Raw genomic sequence first — 17235 nt, 5'->3', positions numbered from 1 at the left:
ACTTCAATTCCTGTTCTTTTAATGGTGGGGAGAGTAGTAGAGACTTGTTGCAAAAAGGAACTGCTGCAAGACACAGGGAGCAAGGAACGTGAGTTTGTGGAGATGAGCTGTTCGTGTCTGTGGTAACAGCCAGGGTTTGGCCAGCACTGAGCTTGCAAACCATATGGGAAACATCACAAACACTCGGGAGACACTGCTGGGAAAACTCCTGGAGACAGCAGGGAGCACGTTCCAGCTCCAGCATCCACAGGGTGTAAGGCAGCTACAGCAGCACAAGGAAAATCAGAGTCTTTGAGGGCAATTGTTGGGACTTTGGCAACAAAAGCTGTGCACGAGTGAAGAGCTTCTTGGCCTTTAGTGGTGACAACAATAATAGCTCTAATTGAACATTACTGCATAGGAAAAAAGTGTGAGGGTTTGGTTTTTTTTAACTGTAATCATGTGAGACTGCAGTGAGTAGTAGGTTTGATCTGTTTGCAGGGCATCTCAAAGAGAACTCCACTTTTAGCATAAATACACTTTGTGTCTAAAATATTAGCAATACTCACCATCTATTCAAGTTCTTTCAAATAATTTGAAGAGCCAGGGCAGTGACTGTTCCCCACCCAATCAGCAAGTAGATGTGCAGTACTCCAGCACATGTGATACCCAGGTGTGAGAATGAGTGGGGGAAAAGCACAGCTTTGCTTTTAACCTCCTGTGATTACAAGGCCTCAGTTACCAGGCTGCACTGATAGCCAGGCTGCCACTAAACTGCCCTGTTAGGAACACTGTCTCTGATAAGGGAGGCTTATCTCCAGTGCGTGTTTGAAATTCAGTTTCCCTGCCTCTTCAGTGCACCATCCATGGGATCAAAGAACTTCCCAAAAGAGAAGATTCTTCATAAGAAGAAACTTCTGTAAGTGAAGAATCCCATTAGAAATCCCTCCCTCTCTACCCAAACACTGTAAGTACAAACGTTGCCCCTCACCATCAGATAAAGACTGTTGTGTGTGCAATAGAAAACCTGACCCTCCTGGTCAAGGGATGGCAAATGCTTCCCACTGGGATGCTCTTACATCCCGTTCCCTGGGAGCCAATGTCAGGGGACAACACATCAAACCTGCAAACCAGTTTTTATCTCAGCACGTTAGAGCTTCCTGCCTGCAGCCCATTCCTGCTCCGGGTCACTCCGGCTGTGTCACTGCAACTTCCTTTCTCATCTAACTCTGCTGAGGGATTTCTGCTTGAACGGCTATAATCTTGGTACATGAAAATCTTCCAGGGCAAAGTTTAGAGGCTAAAGGAAAATAAACAGAGGCAAAAAGGAAGTTTTATTATCTAAAATACTTTTTAAAATGAAATTAAATTGCTGGTTGTTTTCCTAGTGCTTTCACACTTCTGTTGCTTGTCCATCGTTTTCACAGCCTGGCCCAAATTCAACAGACACATAAATGTGCAAAAGATGATTAACTTCCATTAGGGAAGTGAATATTTTCCCTTGCATAAGGGATGGCCTTAGCTGATCTCAGGTCACTGCTGAGTTAGATGACAGTCATTACATGCCAGGCAGCAGGTGAGAGGGAGCACAGACAAATTTCTCAGCCTTGGGCAAAGCTAAATTAGCAGTTCTTAAGACTTCAAATTTGAGACAGAAATAATACACAAAGCCAATGTCATTGCTTATTATTTTGCACATTTTCCAAAAAGTATTAGTGCTAAATTAGTGAACAAAGAGTAAAGAGTAAATAGAGAATAAAGAACACCTTCCCTGTCTTGCAAACAATGGTTAACTTTCCTTCTCTGTTCCATAGGACTGCTTCAGTTGCATTTTTTTGGTATTATTTATGCATCTTGGAGTGCTTTTTCCTATTTAAATGACAGAGAGAGAGCAGTTCTGCTCACCTGCAACCACCAAAATTTCTCAGAATTTCGTTGGAAAATCTACACTTCATACTGTGCGTGGGTGGATTCATTATGAAGATAGAATGATTAATTGTGTCCAGAAAGCCACTACTGAGTAAATTTTGAAAACACTACTGAGTTTTGGAACCCTACACTCTTCCCAAAAGGGATTACAACTTAATGTTTTGCATAGAAGAATTTTAGTCCATCAGAGTTTTTTGTTCTCAGTGGACAGTGTTACTTTTATTACAGTATTAATTTAACATTTTTCCCTTCTTGCTTTTTCCTTTAATTTTACTTCATTTTCTTCCTTCTCCTTTTTGTTATTTTGTTTTACCTTTCTCTGTTCTCTGTCCAAGACCTTTTGAGGCAAATTTAATAACATGGAAGAAGAAATTAAAGCAAAGAGAAAACAACCTATGTCAACAAACAATCTATTTTGCCTGTGTGTTACTTCAGAAAGGGGATAGAATGTCAGGCTGGCTTTGATAATGACACAGAATTACAGAATGGTTGTGGTTGGCAGTGACCTCTGGAGAGCTCCCAGACTCCCTAAGGCAGAGCCACCTCGAGCTGGCTGCCCAGGGCTGTGTACAGAGGAACTTGGAATTGTCTCCAAGATTGCAGACAGCTGCTCTGGGTAGCCTGTTACTGTGCTGTGTCATCCTCATGGGAATCACTTCCATCCCAAGTACAAAGGGCAGCCCCATCCAAAAATGGCTCCCTACACTGTTCTATAAATGTTCAGGTAAAACCAGAAAAGCTAAACCTGAAAATTCATGTTGGCAAGCAAATCATCACAAGAATAAACTACTCATTCTACTTCATATCTACTTGTACATTCTTATCTACTCTAAGGGATAATATTCTCAGCTGAAAGTTTCAGTCTCTATTTTCTGTAACATGAATATGAAGATAACTCTATATATTCACACTCAATACCATCATAGCCTTTGATAACATTATAAGCACTGATAAGAGAACAGAGGACACCAAAAGCACAGAGATCCCAATAGGCTGTAGTGCTTTTGGATATGCACATTAACCACTTGGAATCAAAACTCACAATGTCTCTTTAATGTCCACCTCCTTCAAGATACTGGAAGAAAAATTACATCAGTTTAATCAGATCAATGAAGCTGTATATCAATGCAGCCTGATGACAACTCTATGTATTATACATACATTTTCTCTAGAGTCAAAAAAATACAGCTAATATTGACAAACTTTGGAAAGTAAGAATAAAAAAGCCTTCTATGGATCTAATTTGAACTCAGTCTGCTCAGGGCCTGAGGCTTCAGCATCCAAATCTCCTCCCTCCCTTGCACACAGTCCCAGTTGGGCTCACAGGATGACAGGGCTGTTTAGGCAGATGGACAGAATTGGATTATTCTGTGCCTCTAGGACCTCACGTTTTGGCATATTAAAACTATCAATGTGGCTCCATTCTGAAGATAAACACCAGCCTCTAGACACAACAACAGCTTTTGTTTGCGTGAATGCTTTTTGCTGAATCTGAGCAGCATTTGAAACCCATACATTCTTTGTTTAATCTTCCCTGCCAGCAATGAGAACACCATTTGGGCCGCAAGCTCAGTGACATCACTGCTGAAGAATGAAATTATTTTCCATCCACTTAAAACCACCTGGATACCATCTCACATTTTGCAAAGGTGGTCTCTTTTGGGCTGTTCCCAGGATGTACATGCCCAGGGATTGGCATTTCCTGGTGGATTCACCTCTGCTGTTTGCAGAGGTCAAACAGACCATGCAGAAGATGGGGCATGTAATTTCTTTTTCCTCTGTGCACTGCAGAAAAAGGAAAAACAAAACTAGCACTGAAAAACTGCTCCTTACAGGAAAATATAAGATCATGAACAACCTATTGGATCAGCCCAGGGATCCAGTCGAGGTTTGTCCATCTATCAGAATATGCCATCAAGTACAACTTGAAGTCCATTCACCTTATTATCGTCTATATTTTTATATCTCTGTCTAGTGACATAAAATCTTTAGTATATTTATTATATATTGTTCTAGTCAGTTCTCCTACTTTATCAGTCTTTATAATTTGATGTAATTATTTAACTTTATCATTGGACAGCAGTGCTGTGAAATAGTCTCCTCAAATTTCAAGTAAGCATAGAAAGTAGGTCTAACCTAATATTTGTTTATATTATTATTCTGCTGAATTATTCTCATTTTGCAGACTAGAAATTCAAGTGGAGAAAGCTTAAGGAATGCTGCTGTGGTCAGACATGACATGTGTGGCAGACCAAGGATATGCAATCATGCTCCCCAGTGTTCTGAACTATTGCACAAACTCATTTTTTATGAGATTCAAACTTTATTTTTCCTTTCTCATCTCCAAAATGCCCCTCTCTTTAGAAATTCTTTTCTCCTCTACTTCAGGATTTTCTGCCACTCAAAGCCAAACACAAGGTATTGGATCGTGTTACGTTATGTAATTTCTTGATTGGTTTGGGGTTTGGGGCTGTGACAAACTGGCTCTGAGCTTTCCCCCATCTGTCCGTGCTTGTCTGAGCTCTCTTCCTCGGTGGCTGCAATTTCTGGTTGATAAGGTGCCATTATTATTTACAGTAGCCATTGCCTTTCACCAAGCTAAAGGCATTATGGTGCTGCTTGGGGACCTTATCAGAGAAGTGTTCTAGGTGCTGCTAGCACAAAATGCACTTCCTAATGTGTTTGTGTCCTCAGAGAGCTGGGCTGGAGAAGCTTTGATATTTCTCCTGTGTTTACAGATCCCTGGGACTTGTTTCCTATGGAAACAGGACTTGCATAGTCCCATATTGCCCCTCCTGCATTTCTGCTTTCCCTTCACAGGAACGCATGGAATCCCTAACCAGTTTCAACCCAAATAAAAGATTGTTATACAGGTGTCTTTAACAGTTCCCCTTCTAACAAATAATACTAGAACAAATAGAAACAAGTTATTTACTGTGCTGGCCAAACTTGTTACACTCCTTTATTGTTCATTAACTTTTCCTAATAAGCTTATCTTTTATACTGAAAGATGACAATACAACAGTTTCTAGGAAGGCTCTGGAGGAGGAGGTTGAGGCCTTTCTTTTTCCCCAAGCCATTGGTATGTGGAGCTGTAATTATTAACTGTGGGGCACAAATGCAAAATGTATTTTCTTTAGCATGAGTTGCATTTCCAGAAGAGGAAAGCATGAACCACTTCTTTAAAATCTATTCAGCATTACTTCTGTCTAACAGAGGGCTGTTTTCAGCTCCACTCTGATGCATTTCCTCATAAACTGAATCATTTCACAGTTCTGTGGCTTATTTATATACAGGCTAAATTTAAAACTGATGCTGTATTCCAGACTTCACATGGCAAGGTCTTTTGTCTTTAGTGAGGATGCAAAATCCTTTTCTGCCTCAAAGTTTACAATTAAAAATGTGAGTTTTACCAGGAAGAGAGGAAAGAAAATCATGAGTCAGGAGAACATTGCTGTGAGATCCTTTCTTTTTCCATACTACTCACTTTTTGTGCTTCATTTATTTCAGCCTGGAATGTAACTTCATGTACATGCCCATTTGGCAGCCTGTGACTCTTTTATCTCCACTCAACCCATGTCTGAATATAATCTTGCAGGAAGAAACTTCAACTTTTCTGTTCATGTCTCAAAAAATTACCCAGACTGTAAGAGACCAAGTCTCTCAAGTGTCCTGTGTTAACTGAGCCTGTGCAGAAGGTGCAAGTTCTTGTCAAACAGGCAGGTATGAACAGCTAAAACAGGACTGAGGCAGGAAAGGACTGTGTGGCAAACCAAGACCTCCTCACAGAACATTAATGCACCAACACACCTCTAAACTACAGACAGGGACGGGCTTACTCCAGAGTGAAAGGTGTGACAGAAACTGCCCCCTTCCCCGCTGCTCCCTGTGTTCTGGAGGGAGGTCCTTCCCTTCCACATCAGGCTGCAGCCAACAGTGCCCAAAACCTCAGTGACCTCTGCTCTATTCTGCTCATAAATTACCCCTCAAGAGGCTCAAAAGTGCAAAAATTGGAAGCATCAACTACCACTTTCAAAATAGACTCATATTTTCATACAGCCATGCTTTGGTGTTTCTGATTTTTCATCAATTATTTATTGAATTATTTTTCTAATTTTTTATTTTCCCGTTCTGTTTCTTGGTTAGATGTCTGAAAACACAGATGATTCAGTTAATCAGTGTGGCATTTCTTTTCCCTTGGCTAAGACAAACCTTGCCACTCTCCCAATCACCTCACAGAAAAACTGTAGTTCTGTTCCACAGTGACTTCCCAAACCAAAGGCCAACAGGGAGAGGCATCCATGAAGTTTTGGTTCCATCAGGGGCTGGGTTTCCACAGGTTGTACACCCTTTAAACACACGCAGGTACCCAGCACTAGAGCTCCCTTGTTTTTGCCATGTGTGCCCTTAGTTTTGTAGGAATTGTTACACATCCCACTAAGGTCTCCAAAACAGAAAATCCCAGAACCTTCAGGCCATGCCTTAGTGCAATTCATCAAAGCAATAAGTTATTTCCCAGCTCCACACCAGCTGGATAACACTTGGCTGGCCTTGGCAGAGTCTCTCATTCTTCAGTCCTTTCAGCTTTCAGGGAAAAACATTTTCTTTGTAGAAATGAGCTTATGATCTCTGTTGGAATGAACTCTGGTGCTGGCCATCCTTCCACAAAACCAGGATTTTATTCTTCTTTTTTTGTTTTTTGAAGCCACCAGGAGCTGAACAGATGGCTTTGGGAACTGCCCTTTCAGTTGTGTGTGTGTATACGCAGCCACCCTTACACATTTCATGCTCACATGTACAGTGGGAGGCTCAGAATGGATCCCCTGGAATTCCAGTTATCCTCGTCTCCACTTAGCACTCCATTTCTGAGCTGGACTTGGGCAACTACAGGTACAAGGAGACCTGACTCTCACAAGAATTCTCAAAACTGTTTTTGCTCCAGACTGACGGTTATCTCAGGGAGTGACAGTGGAACCTCCTGCAAGTGGTAAGACAAGCAGCATTTGCCAGCTAAAAGGTTTGCTGTACACATTATTTTACCCATGTGCTGCTCAGCAAACTCCAGTCATTATGTGTCTGCACAGCTCCTTTTAACTGTGTCTTCTCATATATTACAGTATTAAACTGCTCACCAGTTTTACTGTTTTCTCACCTATCTTTTCACTAATTTCCTCACTTATCCTGATTTCATAGCAGAGTCATTGATTTCAAGTGCTTTAACCAATTTTCTTGATATCTGTATTTAAATTCATCCCTTAATTGCTGGTGACAGCATTAAAACAGTGACTAATCTTTTAATGTTACCAATGAAATATTTGGGTTTTTTAAATGGTAACATCACTACGTAACCGGCTGTTTCTTTTTGTGAGTTTTGCCTGTATATCCACTATTTTCCAATCCTCACTTCCTTCCTAGCATTTTCAAACAAGGATGTGCAGAATGAATTAGCTCTTCAATTGTAATGATGGAGAAAGGCCATAGAAAATTTAATAAAGCTCAGAGCTAAATAATGTTCATTTCTATATGATGTGTCATAAACACTTCAGTACTCCTTTTTTCATGTATTTGACCCACCACAATAGGAAATATTCTGCTCAGAAAGCCAGAGCACACACTGGAGCAGTGTTCTGTTCGAGTTGGTGTGACAGTGATGTATCTGGAGCCTCAGTATTTCCACTCTCTTGCATTATTGCAAAAAGGCATCATTAGATTAGAGCATGCATTACTATTTAACAAACAACTTACTTACCCTTATCCCTGTTTTGTGAGGGCAGCAAGAAGGGCCTGCTGGTTTCTGGAGCTTCGTGTGAGGGGGCTCTGCCTGGGCTGCCACTGTGCAATTTCTACTATGACATCTAGAGGCTGCTGTTTATTTTCTGTGGCTTCTTCTACGGGCAAGATTTTTGTGGTTTCTTCTGTAAAGAATCAGGATTGCTAATAAGAAGCCACAGGAATCAGATTTCTCAGGGTGAGAGGTCAGTGTCATTCTGTTTAGCAGAACTACATTTCTGGGTTAGAGCATCACTGGCAAGAAACATCCTAAGAGTAATGTCCTCCTTTCATAATTCCAGTAAATCCAGAAAGGGACAGCATGTTGGGAAAAGGACTTACACCAACAGAAAGTATGCTAAAATCCTAAAAAAGCATTCAAAGATTCATGCAAAAATGGGCACAGATCTGTGACAACAGGAGAGTAGTGATAAACTATTTAACAATTAGCTAAAAAGAGTAAGCTAAGCCAATCCTTATAAAAATTCATATTTTAATAAAACTCTGCTTCACAAAAGCAGTATCTATCCTGATTAAATAATCACCTGAAATACTCCTTGTACTCCCACTACATCCTCAGCCTTTAATTGAGTAGAATGTCTGCTAGAGATCCAATTTTCCCTGGTTTCACATATTGGCATCTGAAAAGCATTTCACTCCATTAATAATTGCAACAAGGTATGACAGAAATCACACACAATTCACTGAACAGAGTTAACATGAAATTTCTCCCCAGTTCATACAGAATATTTCTGTGCCTTGAGGATTTGTAGTACAGTGGTTTTGTATTACAGGGCTGGGAACAAACAGTGTCCTTAGGAAATAAATGTGGAGGTGTATGTGAAGCAAATAAAGAGCAATGACAACAGGAAAACTCAGTTGTTCCTGCAAATGGGATTGATGGGACCGAGTTTTCTAGAATATTCAGTGATGCCTAATCCTACCCAATTATTGAATTGTCAGTCTTGTTTGAATTTCTCTCTAAAGGTTTATTCATCCTATCCCCTTGTGACTTCACAGAAACTGTTTTCAAGCAAGCAGTTGGGTAATACAGAAGGGTATCACACAGTCCTTCCTGAAGGGAGCTCAAACAACATCTACCCAGGCCCAGCACCGTTACATTAAACTGTAAAGCTGTTGTAAAGTCTGCAAGCACCTCCTCACACAAGCTGAACAAACAAAGACCACTCCACAAACTCTTCAGCATTTGCTTTATTAATTTTTTTTCTGTCAGGAAACTAAGACTTCGCTTAAAAAAGGTCAGAGAGATTCAACACAGATCAAACCCAACTTCAGTGACATGAGAACTACTAGAGAGCCATTCGTTTATCCTCCCACCCCATTTGATGGCCTCTCTGTTCTAAGATGTGTACCAGCCCCCTGAGATTGTCAATTAGAGAATTTGGAAATGCCCCAAAGACATCCAGCCATGTGTGAATCCCAGTCTGACAAATAAATGGGACTCCAAATGCTAATTCGTTAGAATCCTTTGAATATCATCCCTTCTTGCTTCTTTGCAGTCAGGGTCATCATTAACACTGCAAGTGTGATCCCCTCTCAACTTCATCTTCCAACTTTTCCTCAGTTCCTGTATTGCAGCCACACTGCTTTTCTACTTAAGCTTCTATCTATCTGCAATTAATTGAACTGTACCAACGTATAAAAATTGGGACATATCTTTTTTCTCAAGATCATGCTGTTCCAGAACACTTCTTGAACCATTTTTTTGTTCTCCTTACTTGGTTTTCTTCCACCTCTCCATCTAAAGGAATTAACATGATGATCTTTTCCAACCCCCTGTTTAATCACTGTTTTGACCCAGGTGATAATGTCCTATCAGCCTAATTCCACAGGGCCACTTCTTCAGCTGAGCAAACAGCTGAACAGTCCCCTTCCCATATTTTCTTTCCATGTGTTTCCCATGCCCATTTTTCCAACGCCATGGACTGAGTGAGGGTGTCTGCAGGAATACTTTCCCCACACTTTCCCAATTAACACACATTCCCCTTTCAGTGCCATACCTCAGTGCTCTGATCACTGTGATGCCTGCCAAAATCTTACCTTCTCAGTCCCACTATTCACAAAATAAAACAATGTTTCTGACCAACTTGACCACTTCTTCCTCTTTGCTCACCTTTGTGTCTGGCTGCTTTGTTTTGCTTTAAGAGAATCCAAACCAAAAAACCAAAACCAACCCAACCCAAAGTTTTCTGCCCAGCTCATCCTTCTTCCCTCCCTAGAACTGCCAGGTGTGTATCACTTGTGGCCTGTGGTAGCCAGCACTCCCCTCTGGCCAAGGTACAGAAGGCAGAACTGTATTTTAAATGGTCATTTCTTTCCAGAAAGGAATGAATACTTTAAATAAATACAGCTAAGCCACAAGACTTAACCTACTACTGATTGTCTTAGTACTTACACAGCAACAGTCATATTTAAGTATTAGTGTAATGTTTTGCTATGTAGCCTAGCAGGCTGTCCTTTAGTTTGAGTGCAGTGTTTGAACAGGGTAGGGAAGAGATAAAAATAAGAAAACATGGTATTGCTCACTTAAAAATTTTAATGTGTTCACATACTTCTGTATAATTCAGGCTGGTTTATCCAGAACGTCACCGGGTGGTTGTGTTAAACTGTGCATAATACTGGGCTGTTGGGATATTGGAATATGCTTCTTCTTTAAGGTAAATGTTTCTAAAATAAAGAAAAATTGAAGTAAGCAGTTAGTAAATATTTTTTGCTATTATATAGAAGCTGCCTGAGAAATCTAAAGAAGATGTAATGCACTGGCACCCATAAAAGCTCATAAATCATTATAAATGGTATTTAATATAACTAGTACTTTTTCTCCCAAATGTATGCCACACCTCAAAACAGCAAGTCTGTTTTTCATCCTGACATAATCCTCCAAAGAAATTAACACAATGCCAAATTTTTGCTTTCATAGTAAGAAAACTTCATGTTTTGGAAATTCCTTTGCAAAATATATGTATGCATGACCAAAAAAAAGAGGGAAAAAAAAGGACTGGAAGAATAGAACATCAAATCACCTGGGTTTGATTTTCTTCTCCTGCATTAACTTTCCCATTAGAGCAGACACATGAGCTGCCCAGCAAGACACATTCAGTGGTTAGTTAAAGAATCATCAAGTTCTGTCACACATTAATGGAAATGCTCTGTTTGTGTTGTGGCAGCTTAACCCTGAGCCACCAGAAACTGGCAGTTCTACTGATACCCATCCTCTTTTGTTTCAGAAAATTAAGATAAATTAAAGAAACATGTACTGGTTTATATGTAATTATATCATTTTCTGCATAGCTAAGTGTACTTACTCTCTATTTTGTTAGCTATATAGTCTGTTGTCAGTGGAACATATTTAAAAATTCCAGCCAATTCATTCATGTCAGTCAGTACCACTCCAAACCTGCTCTTTGAAGATGGATTAAAAAATACTAAAAAACACACTTCGGATGAATCGTTGATTTTTTTAGAAGTATGCCCTTGTAACAAGCGGACTAAAAATGTTACAAACAATACAGGTAAGAAAGCCTAGCTATTGTGTTAATAAAGAGCTGTGTTTGAAGAGCACGCGGCCCTTACTTTGCCCTCTGCTCCTGGGAGAGCTCAGCGTTGGTGAAGTCGAGGTCCCGGCGCCGCTGCCGGCGCTGCCTCTGCAGCTCCCTCTCCCGGAGCAGCTGCGCTCTCGCGGCCTGCACCCGCTGCCGGTCCCACTCCGCCTCCCGCTGCCGCTCCTGCTCTCGGACCCTCTGCAGCACGGAGAAACATCACCCATTTCTCCTTGTTCAAAGGCAAAGCTGTACATAGAAACTCTCTCTTTGTTAGCCAGAGGTGTACCTTGATGTGAGAAATGCACAGACACCATAATACGGCTAACTGGCTGTAATAGCTGAGCCACCAACACCTCGTAAGGAGACCCAAACTGTTTATAACTGTCTCTCTTCTTGTCTGGCATCACATTGGACAGAAATAAGAAACCAGTTCTGCAAAAAACTCCCTTTTCTTGGGCTGTACTCATTTTCTGTCAGCTTAAGAACTTAAAAGGGTTCACTGTAGGGTCATAGCAGAGCCAGGAGGACAATTCCATCTTCAGCTTTAATAAAAGCACTAGGTAAGACATAGTAAAGTCTATGGTGTTGCAGGGATTAAAAGATAAAATCAAACACTATTCCTTAGCTGTCACGAACACAGCCTCTGCACTGAGGGAGCCAAGTGGTTTCCTGCCTCACAATGCCTAGGCCTGGACACTCCTGACTCTGCAGGGAGGGTAGATCTCTTTGCTTTGACTGCCTGCTTCCACGCACCTTTAGAGCAGCAACTATTAGCAATATTTAGTATTTCTATTGTAATTCTATTCCAGAAGCATCTCCCAGCTGCTCAGAGATACTGTGTTCACTCAGACTGATTGAAGTTTAGGTAAAATGCAGTCCGGTGGAAAACCAGTCAGATCATAAGACATGGAGGGCAAACAATGATATTTTTTTCCTACAAACATTGTCTATAATGGTATTACAACTGGGAAAACAGAACATGCATGCGAGCTTAAATACCAGTTTCTCCAGCGCTTGTTTCTTCTGCCAGTGACGAATTGCCATCAGCTGATCCTGGCTCATTCCTTTCCACCGATCCACGAGCACGCGATTCCCAAGGGGACTGAGTGCCTGGGCAGGGTTTTCAGAAAGGAAGTCTCCTCGAAGAAGGCAGTTAATTTCATTCATGTTATCTCTCAGTGTCTGAGACTTGTCCAACTCCTTTTTATAAGCTAGTTCAGCAGCCTAAATTCAGCAGAAGGAGAGAGGCAATGTTTTTTCCAAGAGAAAATATGAACTAAGTGATGAAACAAAGTTAATACATCAGAACAAATTTCTTTCCAAACTGCACACAGTTGGCAAAAGCATCACATACAGATACCATGATCAGAGACATGGAGCTGTTGCTGCCCACTAGTCAGCAAGGTGAGAATCAGGAGGGACAATTCTGGCAGAGGGTAACTAGAGGACAGCTCGTTCCTTGGTTTCTTTGTTCACTTGCCAAAGAGAATAAAGTCTGTCTTCCAATTGCTGAAACAACCTTGGCAGTCAGCTGCTAAAAAACCTCTGGGCAAATGTCACTCATTGTACTTTTGCACATCTTATTTTCCTTCTGTGTGTCCACTTTTTCTACAAAGCAAACCAAGCAAGCCACCCACCAGGAATTTACCTGGATTAAGTTGAAATCCTTAGTGGCTGTACAGACAGCACGTCTGCTTTCTTCTTCTTTCCGTTGTTCCTCCATAACCTTTTGGTCAATCTCAACCCTATACTTGTCATAAAGGTCATCTAAATTAGATTAAAATGAAATGTAATCAACATTCATGGACATGATGTGCCACTTGAGTTAATCAGGGGAAGGGACAAGGGGGACCTACAGATATAGCAGGTTGAATTACAGAACTATTCTCAAATCCTACCAACAAAGACTGCCATTTTGGGATTTCAGATGACTTAGAGATCAGTTTATTACATAACCTATCTTGTCTTAAGAGTTAGTGTTAAAATGAGAAAGTATATTAAGTACTGCAGAAAAGAATGTTTCATGACAAGCTAAGAAATTAAAACCAGTGTTATTTTGCCTGCTCCAGAGCAGTATAGATTGGACATTTTGGCCTGATGAAGAAAGTATACAAAACACAGCCAGGCTTTCAGCATGTTCCTGTCCTTTATTTGATAGGACAACCAGAAATGAAATCTAGGTAATATTACTGTCATCACATGTTATTAAATATAGATTTCCTGAGAGGTTGAATACATTAGAGCTGTAAAGTAGAAATGGCTGCAGTATTTGTAAAAGTTAAATCCACACCAGGCTACACCGTATTTTCACCAGAGACCTCACGACTGCAGAAAAAGGAGAATAAAACATCGTTATCTTTTTTGTTACCTGCCAGTTTTTGGTCAGCTAATGCAGACTTCCAGTCCTTCTGTTGCTGAAGAGACCATTCTCTTAACTGCTCCTTTTGGAACTTCATTCTCTGCTCATAGTTGAGGTCTTCCCCTGCAAACTTCTGCATGCCAGATATGGTACAGCGAGGGTCGGTGTCCGACACTCGAGCAGGCCTGTCTTTCTTGAGGGCCTCTGGGTCATTCAGGTCAAACTCACGCCTTGTTTCTGGAGTCTGATTCTTCTGAAATTCCTTGAGAGCCTTAGTCATGTCTTTGATTTCCTTTTTCTGTTGCTCTTCCAGCAGGCACATGACCCTGTCATTCCTCTTCAAGTCGTTAGCTAGAACAAACAAACACAATGAAGACACAACTCTTACAGGTGCACATGGAAGATGAAAATTAAATTTTCAGGGTGAATAAGCAGAATATAAAAGTCTTCAAACTGTTATGCCTTAGGAAAGAGTATTTGATCTAGGAGTGCCAACCCAGCAAACACAGTAATATTTACTTATGAAACATTTTCAGCTTTTTAAGTATAAATTCTTTTATTAATGCTCCAATGAAATGTATGCATATGAAACAAATGCAATAATAACTACTTCTAGAACTATGAGGTTTCACTTGGTGAACACCTGCAAGAACACATGAAATGTACTGTAAACCAATTCTGCCCCTTTATTTTTTGTTTACAGCTACAACTGAAATACATTAAGTGGCTTATTAAGCAAACAAAAATCAAGGTCCCAGAGCTATAGATACCTCTTCCATAGTTCCAACCATTTTTCTAACCATGGCACTCAAATAATTGGCTGGCACTAACAGCTTAGGGGCTTCTGCCCATTTAATTAACACTAACTTAGTTACAGCATTTTTAAGAAAAACAAGCAACAAAACCTGCACCCTGAATTAGCCATTTTAGCTATTTAAATATAATTCACAAGGACAGATATTTCCTCTGTTGCCAGACTCTAGTTTAATTACATCTATATAAATCTTCACATGCTAAGGAAAATACATATTGTACCAATGCAGATGTATGAACATAAATAGGACATAAATTGGATGACTGAATTCAGAGAATACATGAAGTGAAAAAAGAAAGCAGGAAGCAAATAGTGATATTTAACTGTTCACAGAAATATCCCAGCATTTATGAATATACCAAATTTTTCATGTCGTGCTTTTTCAATTGCTTCTTGAATTTTCCTTTCCTTGACTTGCACATCCAATGCATCTTTATCAATCTATAAAATGAAAAAATAATTAAAAGCAGCTCTTAAAGAGATGTTTGAACAATTAAAACCAGGGATTGTCAAGCTACCTTGACTCACAGTTGTACAAGACAGATATAAACCCACCAACAGCAGAGTATCTATTACACATTACTAATGTAGGTAACTTAAAATCCAGGAACAACAATATTCTTGTTTGCTTTAATAATGACACACCAGATCCGCTGAAAACAGCACATTTACATGACACACAGAGCTATAAAGATTTTCAGCTCCATTACACAGAATATGTTTCCCCCATTATTGCTGGTAATTTTATGTTTATAGTTCTGCTTTCATTTGTAAAGGAGGTAAGTATTTTGACAGTCAGGATGACAGGATGTTGTAATAGTTCATATTTGAAAAAATACAGATAGTTCACTAGAAGTACATCGAAAAGTTAACAGGGAGTGGAAAAGCTTCCAGTCTGATCAGAGAGTGGGATTCACATGGTTGCCAAATGCACTACAGGGTGTTACGATCTGTGACAGAAAATCCACACCCCTGGGGAGCAGGAACTGAGCATAGCATAAAGCAGGGCACAGCATCAGATGGGAACAGCTGCCTCCCGTTTAGGCAAAAGAATCTGGCCCCACATTTGCTGGCAAATTCATAGAGCAGAAATATAGGTTTTATTTCTTTTCTTTCACTGTCAAGTCACTTAATGTCTTTGAAAAAAAATTGTCAAGAAACAACAACAATTCTTCAAGAATATGATGAACTATTTTGATAGCCTTTGACTAAGAACTATTCAGATGAAGACAGAAACAGGTCATGGCTAAAGATACACATGGTTAGTGCTGTAAAAGGACAACAGACTATAGGGATCAGGCAGAGATGTAACTTGGTAAACCAGGGTGAAACCATTAGGAGTTCTGTTGTCCAAGAACAACGCTGTCACAGACATTAAATACCAGCTCCTTCAGAGGTCTCCCTGGGGAAGCCAAGCTTTCAATGTAACTGCAGGGGATTCTGCTGAGAGAAATTCAATCCCAGTTCATTGGAGGTTTCTGGCAGGGACACAGGCGGATCGGTGCATCGCCTGGTATTCCAGGGCTGGCTCCCTGCCCTTGGGACAGCATTCCCTGGGCACAGGCCCTCCCACCCCCCTGCGAGACCCTCACGAGTCCCCTCAGCCCCTCACGAGTCCCCTCAGCCCCTCACGAGTCCACTCAGCCCCTGACGAGTCCCCCCAGCCCCTCATGAGTCCCCTTAGCCCCTCACGATTTCCCTCAGCCCCTCAGCCGCTGACAAGCCCCTCCAGCTCCTCACGAGTTCCCCCAGCCCCTCACGAGTCCCCCCAGCCCCTCAGCCGCTGACGAGTCCTCTCACCCCCTCACGAGTCCCCTCAGCCCCTCACACCCCTCCTGCGACAGCGCCCCAAACCCGCCGCCTGGAGCAGCAACTCGTTTACGTGCAAGTTTAAAAGTGCCTCAGAGACACACACCTTGGCTCCTTCTCCTCGGCTCCCCCTCACACGTACTTGAGGGAGGCCTTAAGGGCTGGGGGGGGCCTCGGTGCCCACCCGCGCCGGCACAGCTGCCCCTGCCCTGGGGATCGCCCTCGCTCTGCTCAGACCGCCTAGGCGCGGCGGGAAAACGGCGCCCTCCATCCATCTATCCATCCCTCCCTCCATCCCTGCCTGCCTCCCTGCCCGGCCTCACCCCGATGGTCCGAAGCCGCGCGTTGAAGATGCGGCTCCGCCGCACCAGCTCCTGCTCCCGCCGGCGCTGCACAGCCGCGGCCTCCCGCTGCTCCTGCAGCTGCCCCAGTCCGCTCATCGCCCCGGCCGGCAGCGGCCCGGGAGCGGCCCGACCGGGACACAACAGCGGCCGTCGCGATGGGAACGGGAGCACCGCCCCCGAGGCCCCGCACGAGGCGCAAACTGGGCTGGACTGGACATGACTGATCTGAGCGGGGCCGAAAGGGCTGGGCGGGGCGGAGCCGAGAGGGCGGGACTGGGCGGGGCCGGGAGGGTGAGGCGGGCCGAGAGGTTGGGGCGGGGCCGAGAGGGCTGGGCTGTGAGGGCGAGGACGAGGGCGTGCCCACCCGCGCCGGCACAGCCGCCCCTGCCCTGGGGATCGCCCCTACTCTGCTCAGACCGCCTGGGCGCGCAGGGACACGCCGACATCCATCCATCTATCCCTCCCTGCCTCCCTCCCTCCACCCCTGCCTGCCTCCCTGCCCGGCCTCACCCCGATGGTCCGAAGCCGCGCGTTGAAGATGCGGCTCCGCCGCACCAGCTCCTGCTCCCGCCGGCGCTGCACAGCCGCGGCCTCCCGCTGCTCCTGCAGCTGCCCCAGCCCGCTCATGTCCCCGGCCCGGCAGCGGCCCGGCCCGCACACAGACAACAG

The 17235-nt window shown here is 42.7% G+C and overlaps 1 protein-coding gene across 1 annotated transcript; it reads right to left on the bottom strand.

Annotated features, from left to right (window-relative positions):
* Window positions 1-10220: 10220 nt before the first annotated feature.
* RIBC2 (RIB43A domain with coiled-coils 2) lies at window positions 10221-16738 on the bottom strand. The gene is made up of 7 exons (XM_071549810.1): window positions 16546-16738; window positions 14773-14854; window positions 13609-13950; window positions 12889-13007; window positions 12240-12464; window positions 11272-11438; window positions 10221-10365 (listed from the first exon to the last, which is right to left on the bottom strand). The coding sequence occupies exons 1-7, from the start codon at window positions 16660-16662 to the stop codon at window positions 10284-10286; spliced, it is 1134 nt and encodes a 377-aa protein (XP_071405911.1). The 5' UTR covers window positions 16663-16738; the 3' UTR covers window positions 10221-10283.
* Window positions 16739-17235: the final 497 nt, after the last annotated feature.

This window comes from Pithys albifrons, chromosome 3, assembly GCF_047495875.1.
Source record: "Pithys albifrons albifrons isolate INPA30051 chromosome 3, PitAlb_v1, whole genome shotgun sequence".
NCBI lineage: Eukaryota > Metazoa > Chordata > Aves > Passeriformes > Thamnophilidae > Pithys > Pithys albifrons.
This window is presented reverse-complemented; position numbering and strand designations above follow the sequence as displayed.

Excerpts from the sequence above, each read along its gene's own strand:
- RIBC2 (XM_071549810.1), bottom strand. The coding sequence starts at position 16,662 with ATGAGCGGACTGGGGCAGCTGCAGGAGCAGCGGGAGGCCGCGGCTGTG. Across the intron at positions 14,855-16,545 it reads CGCGGCTTCGGACCATCGGG|ATTGATAAAGATGCATTGGA; the intron begins GTGAGGCCGGGC and ends TTCATTTTATAG. Across the intron at positions 12,465-12,888 it reads AGGATTTCAACTTAATCCAG|GCTGCTGAACTAGCTTATAA; the intron begins GTAAATTCCTGG and ends TGCTGAATTTAG.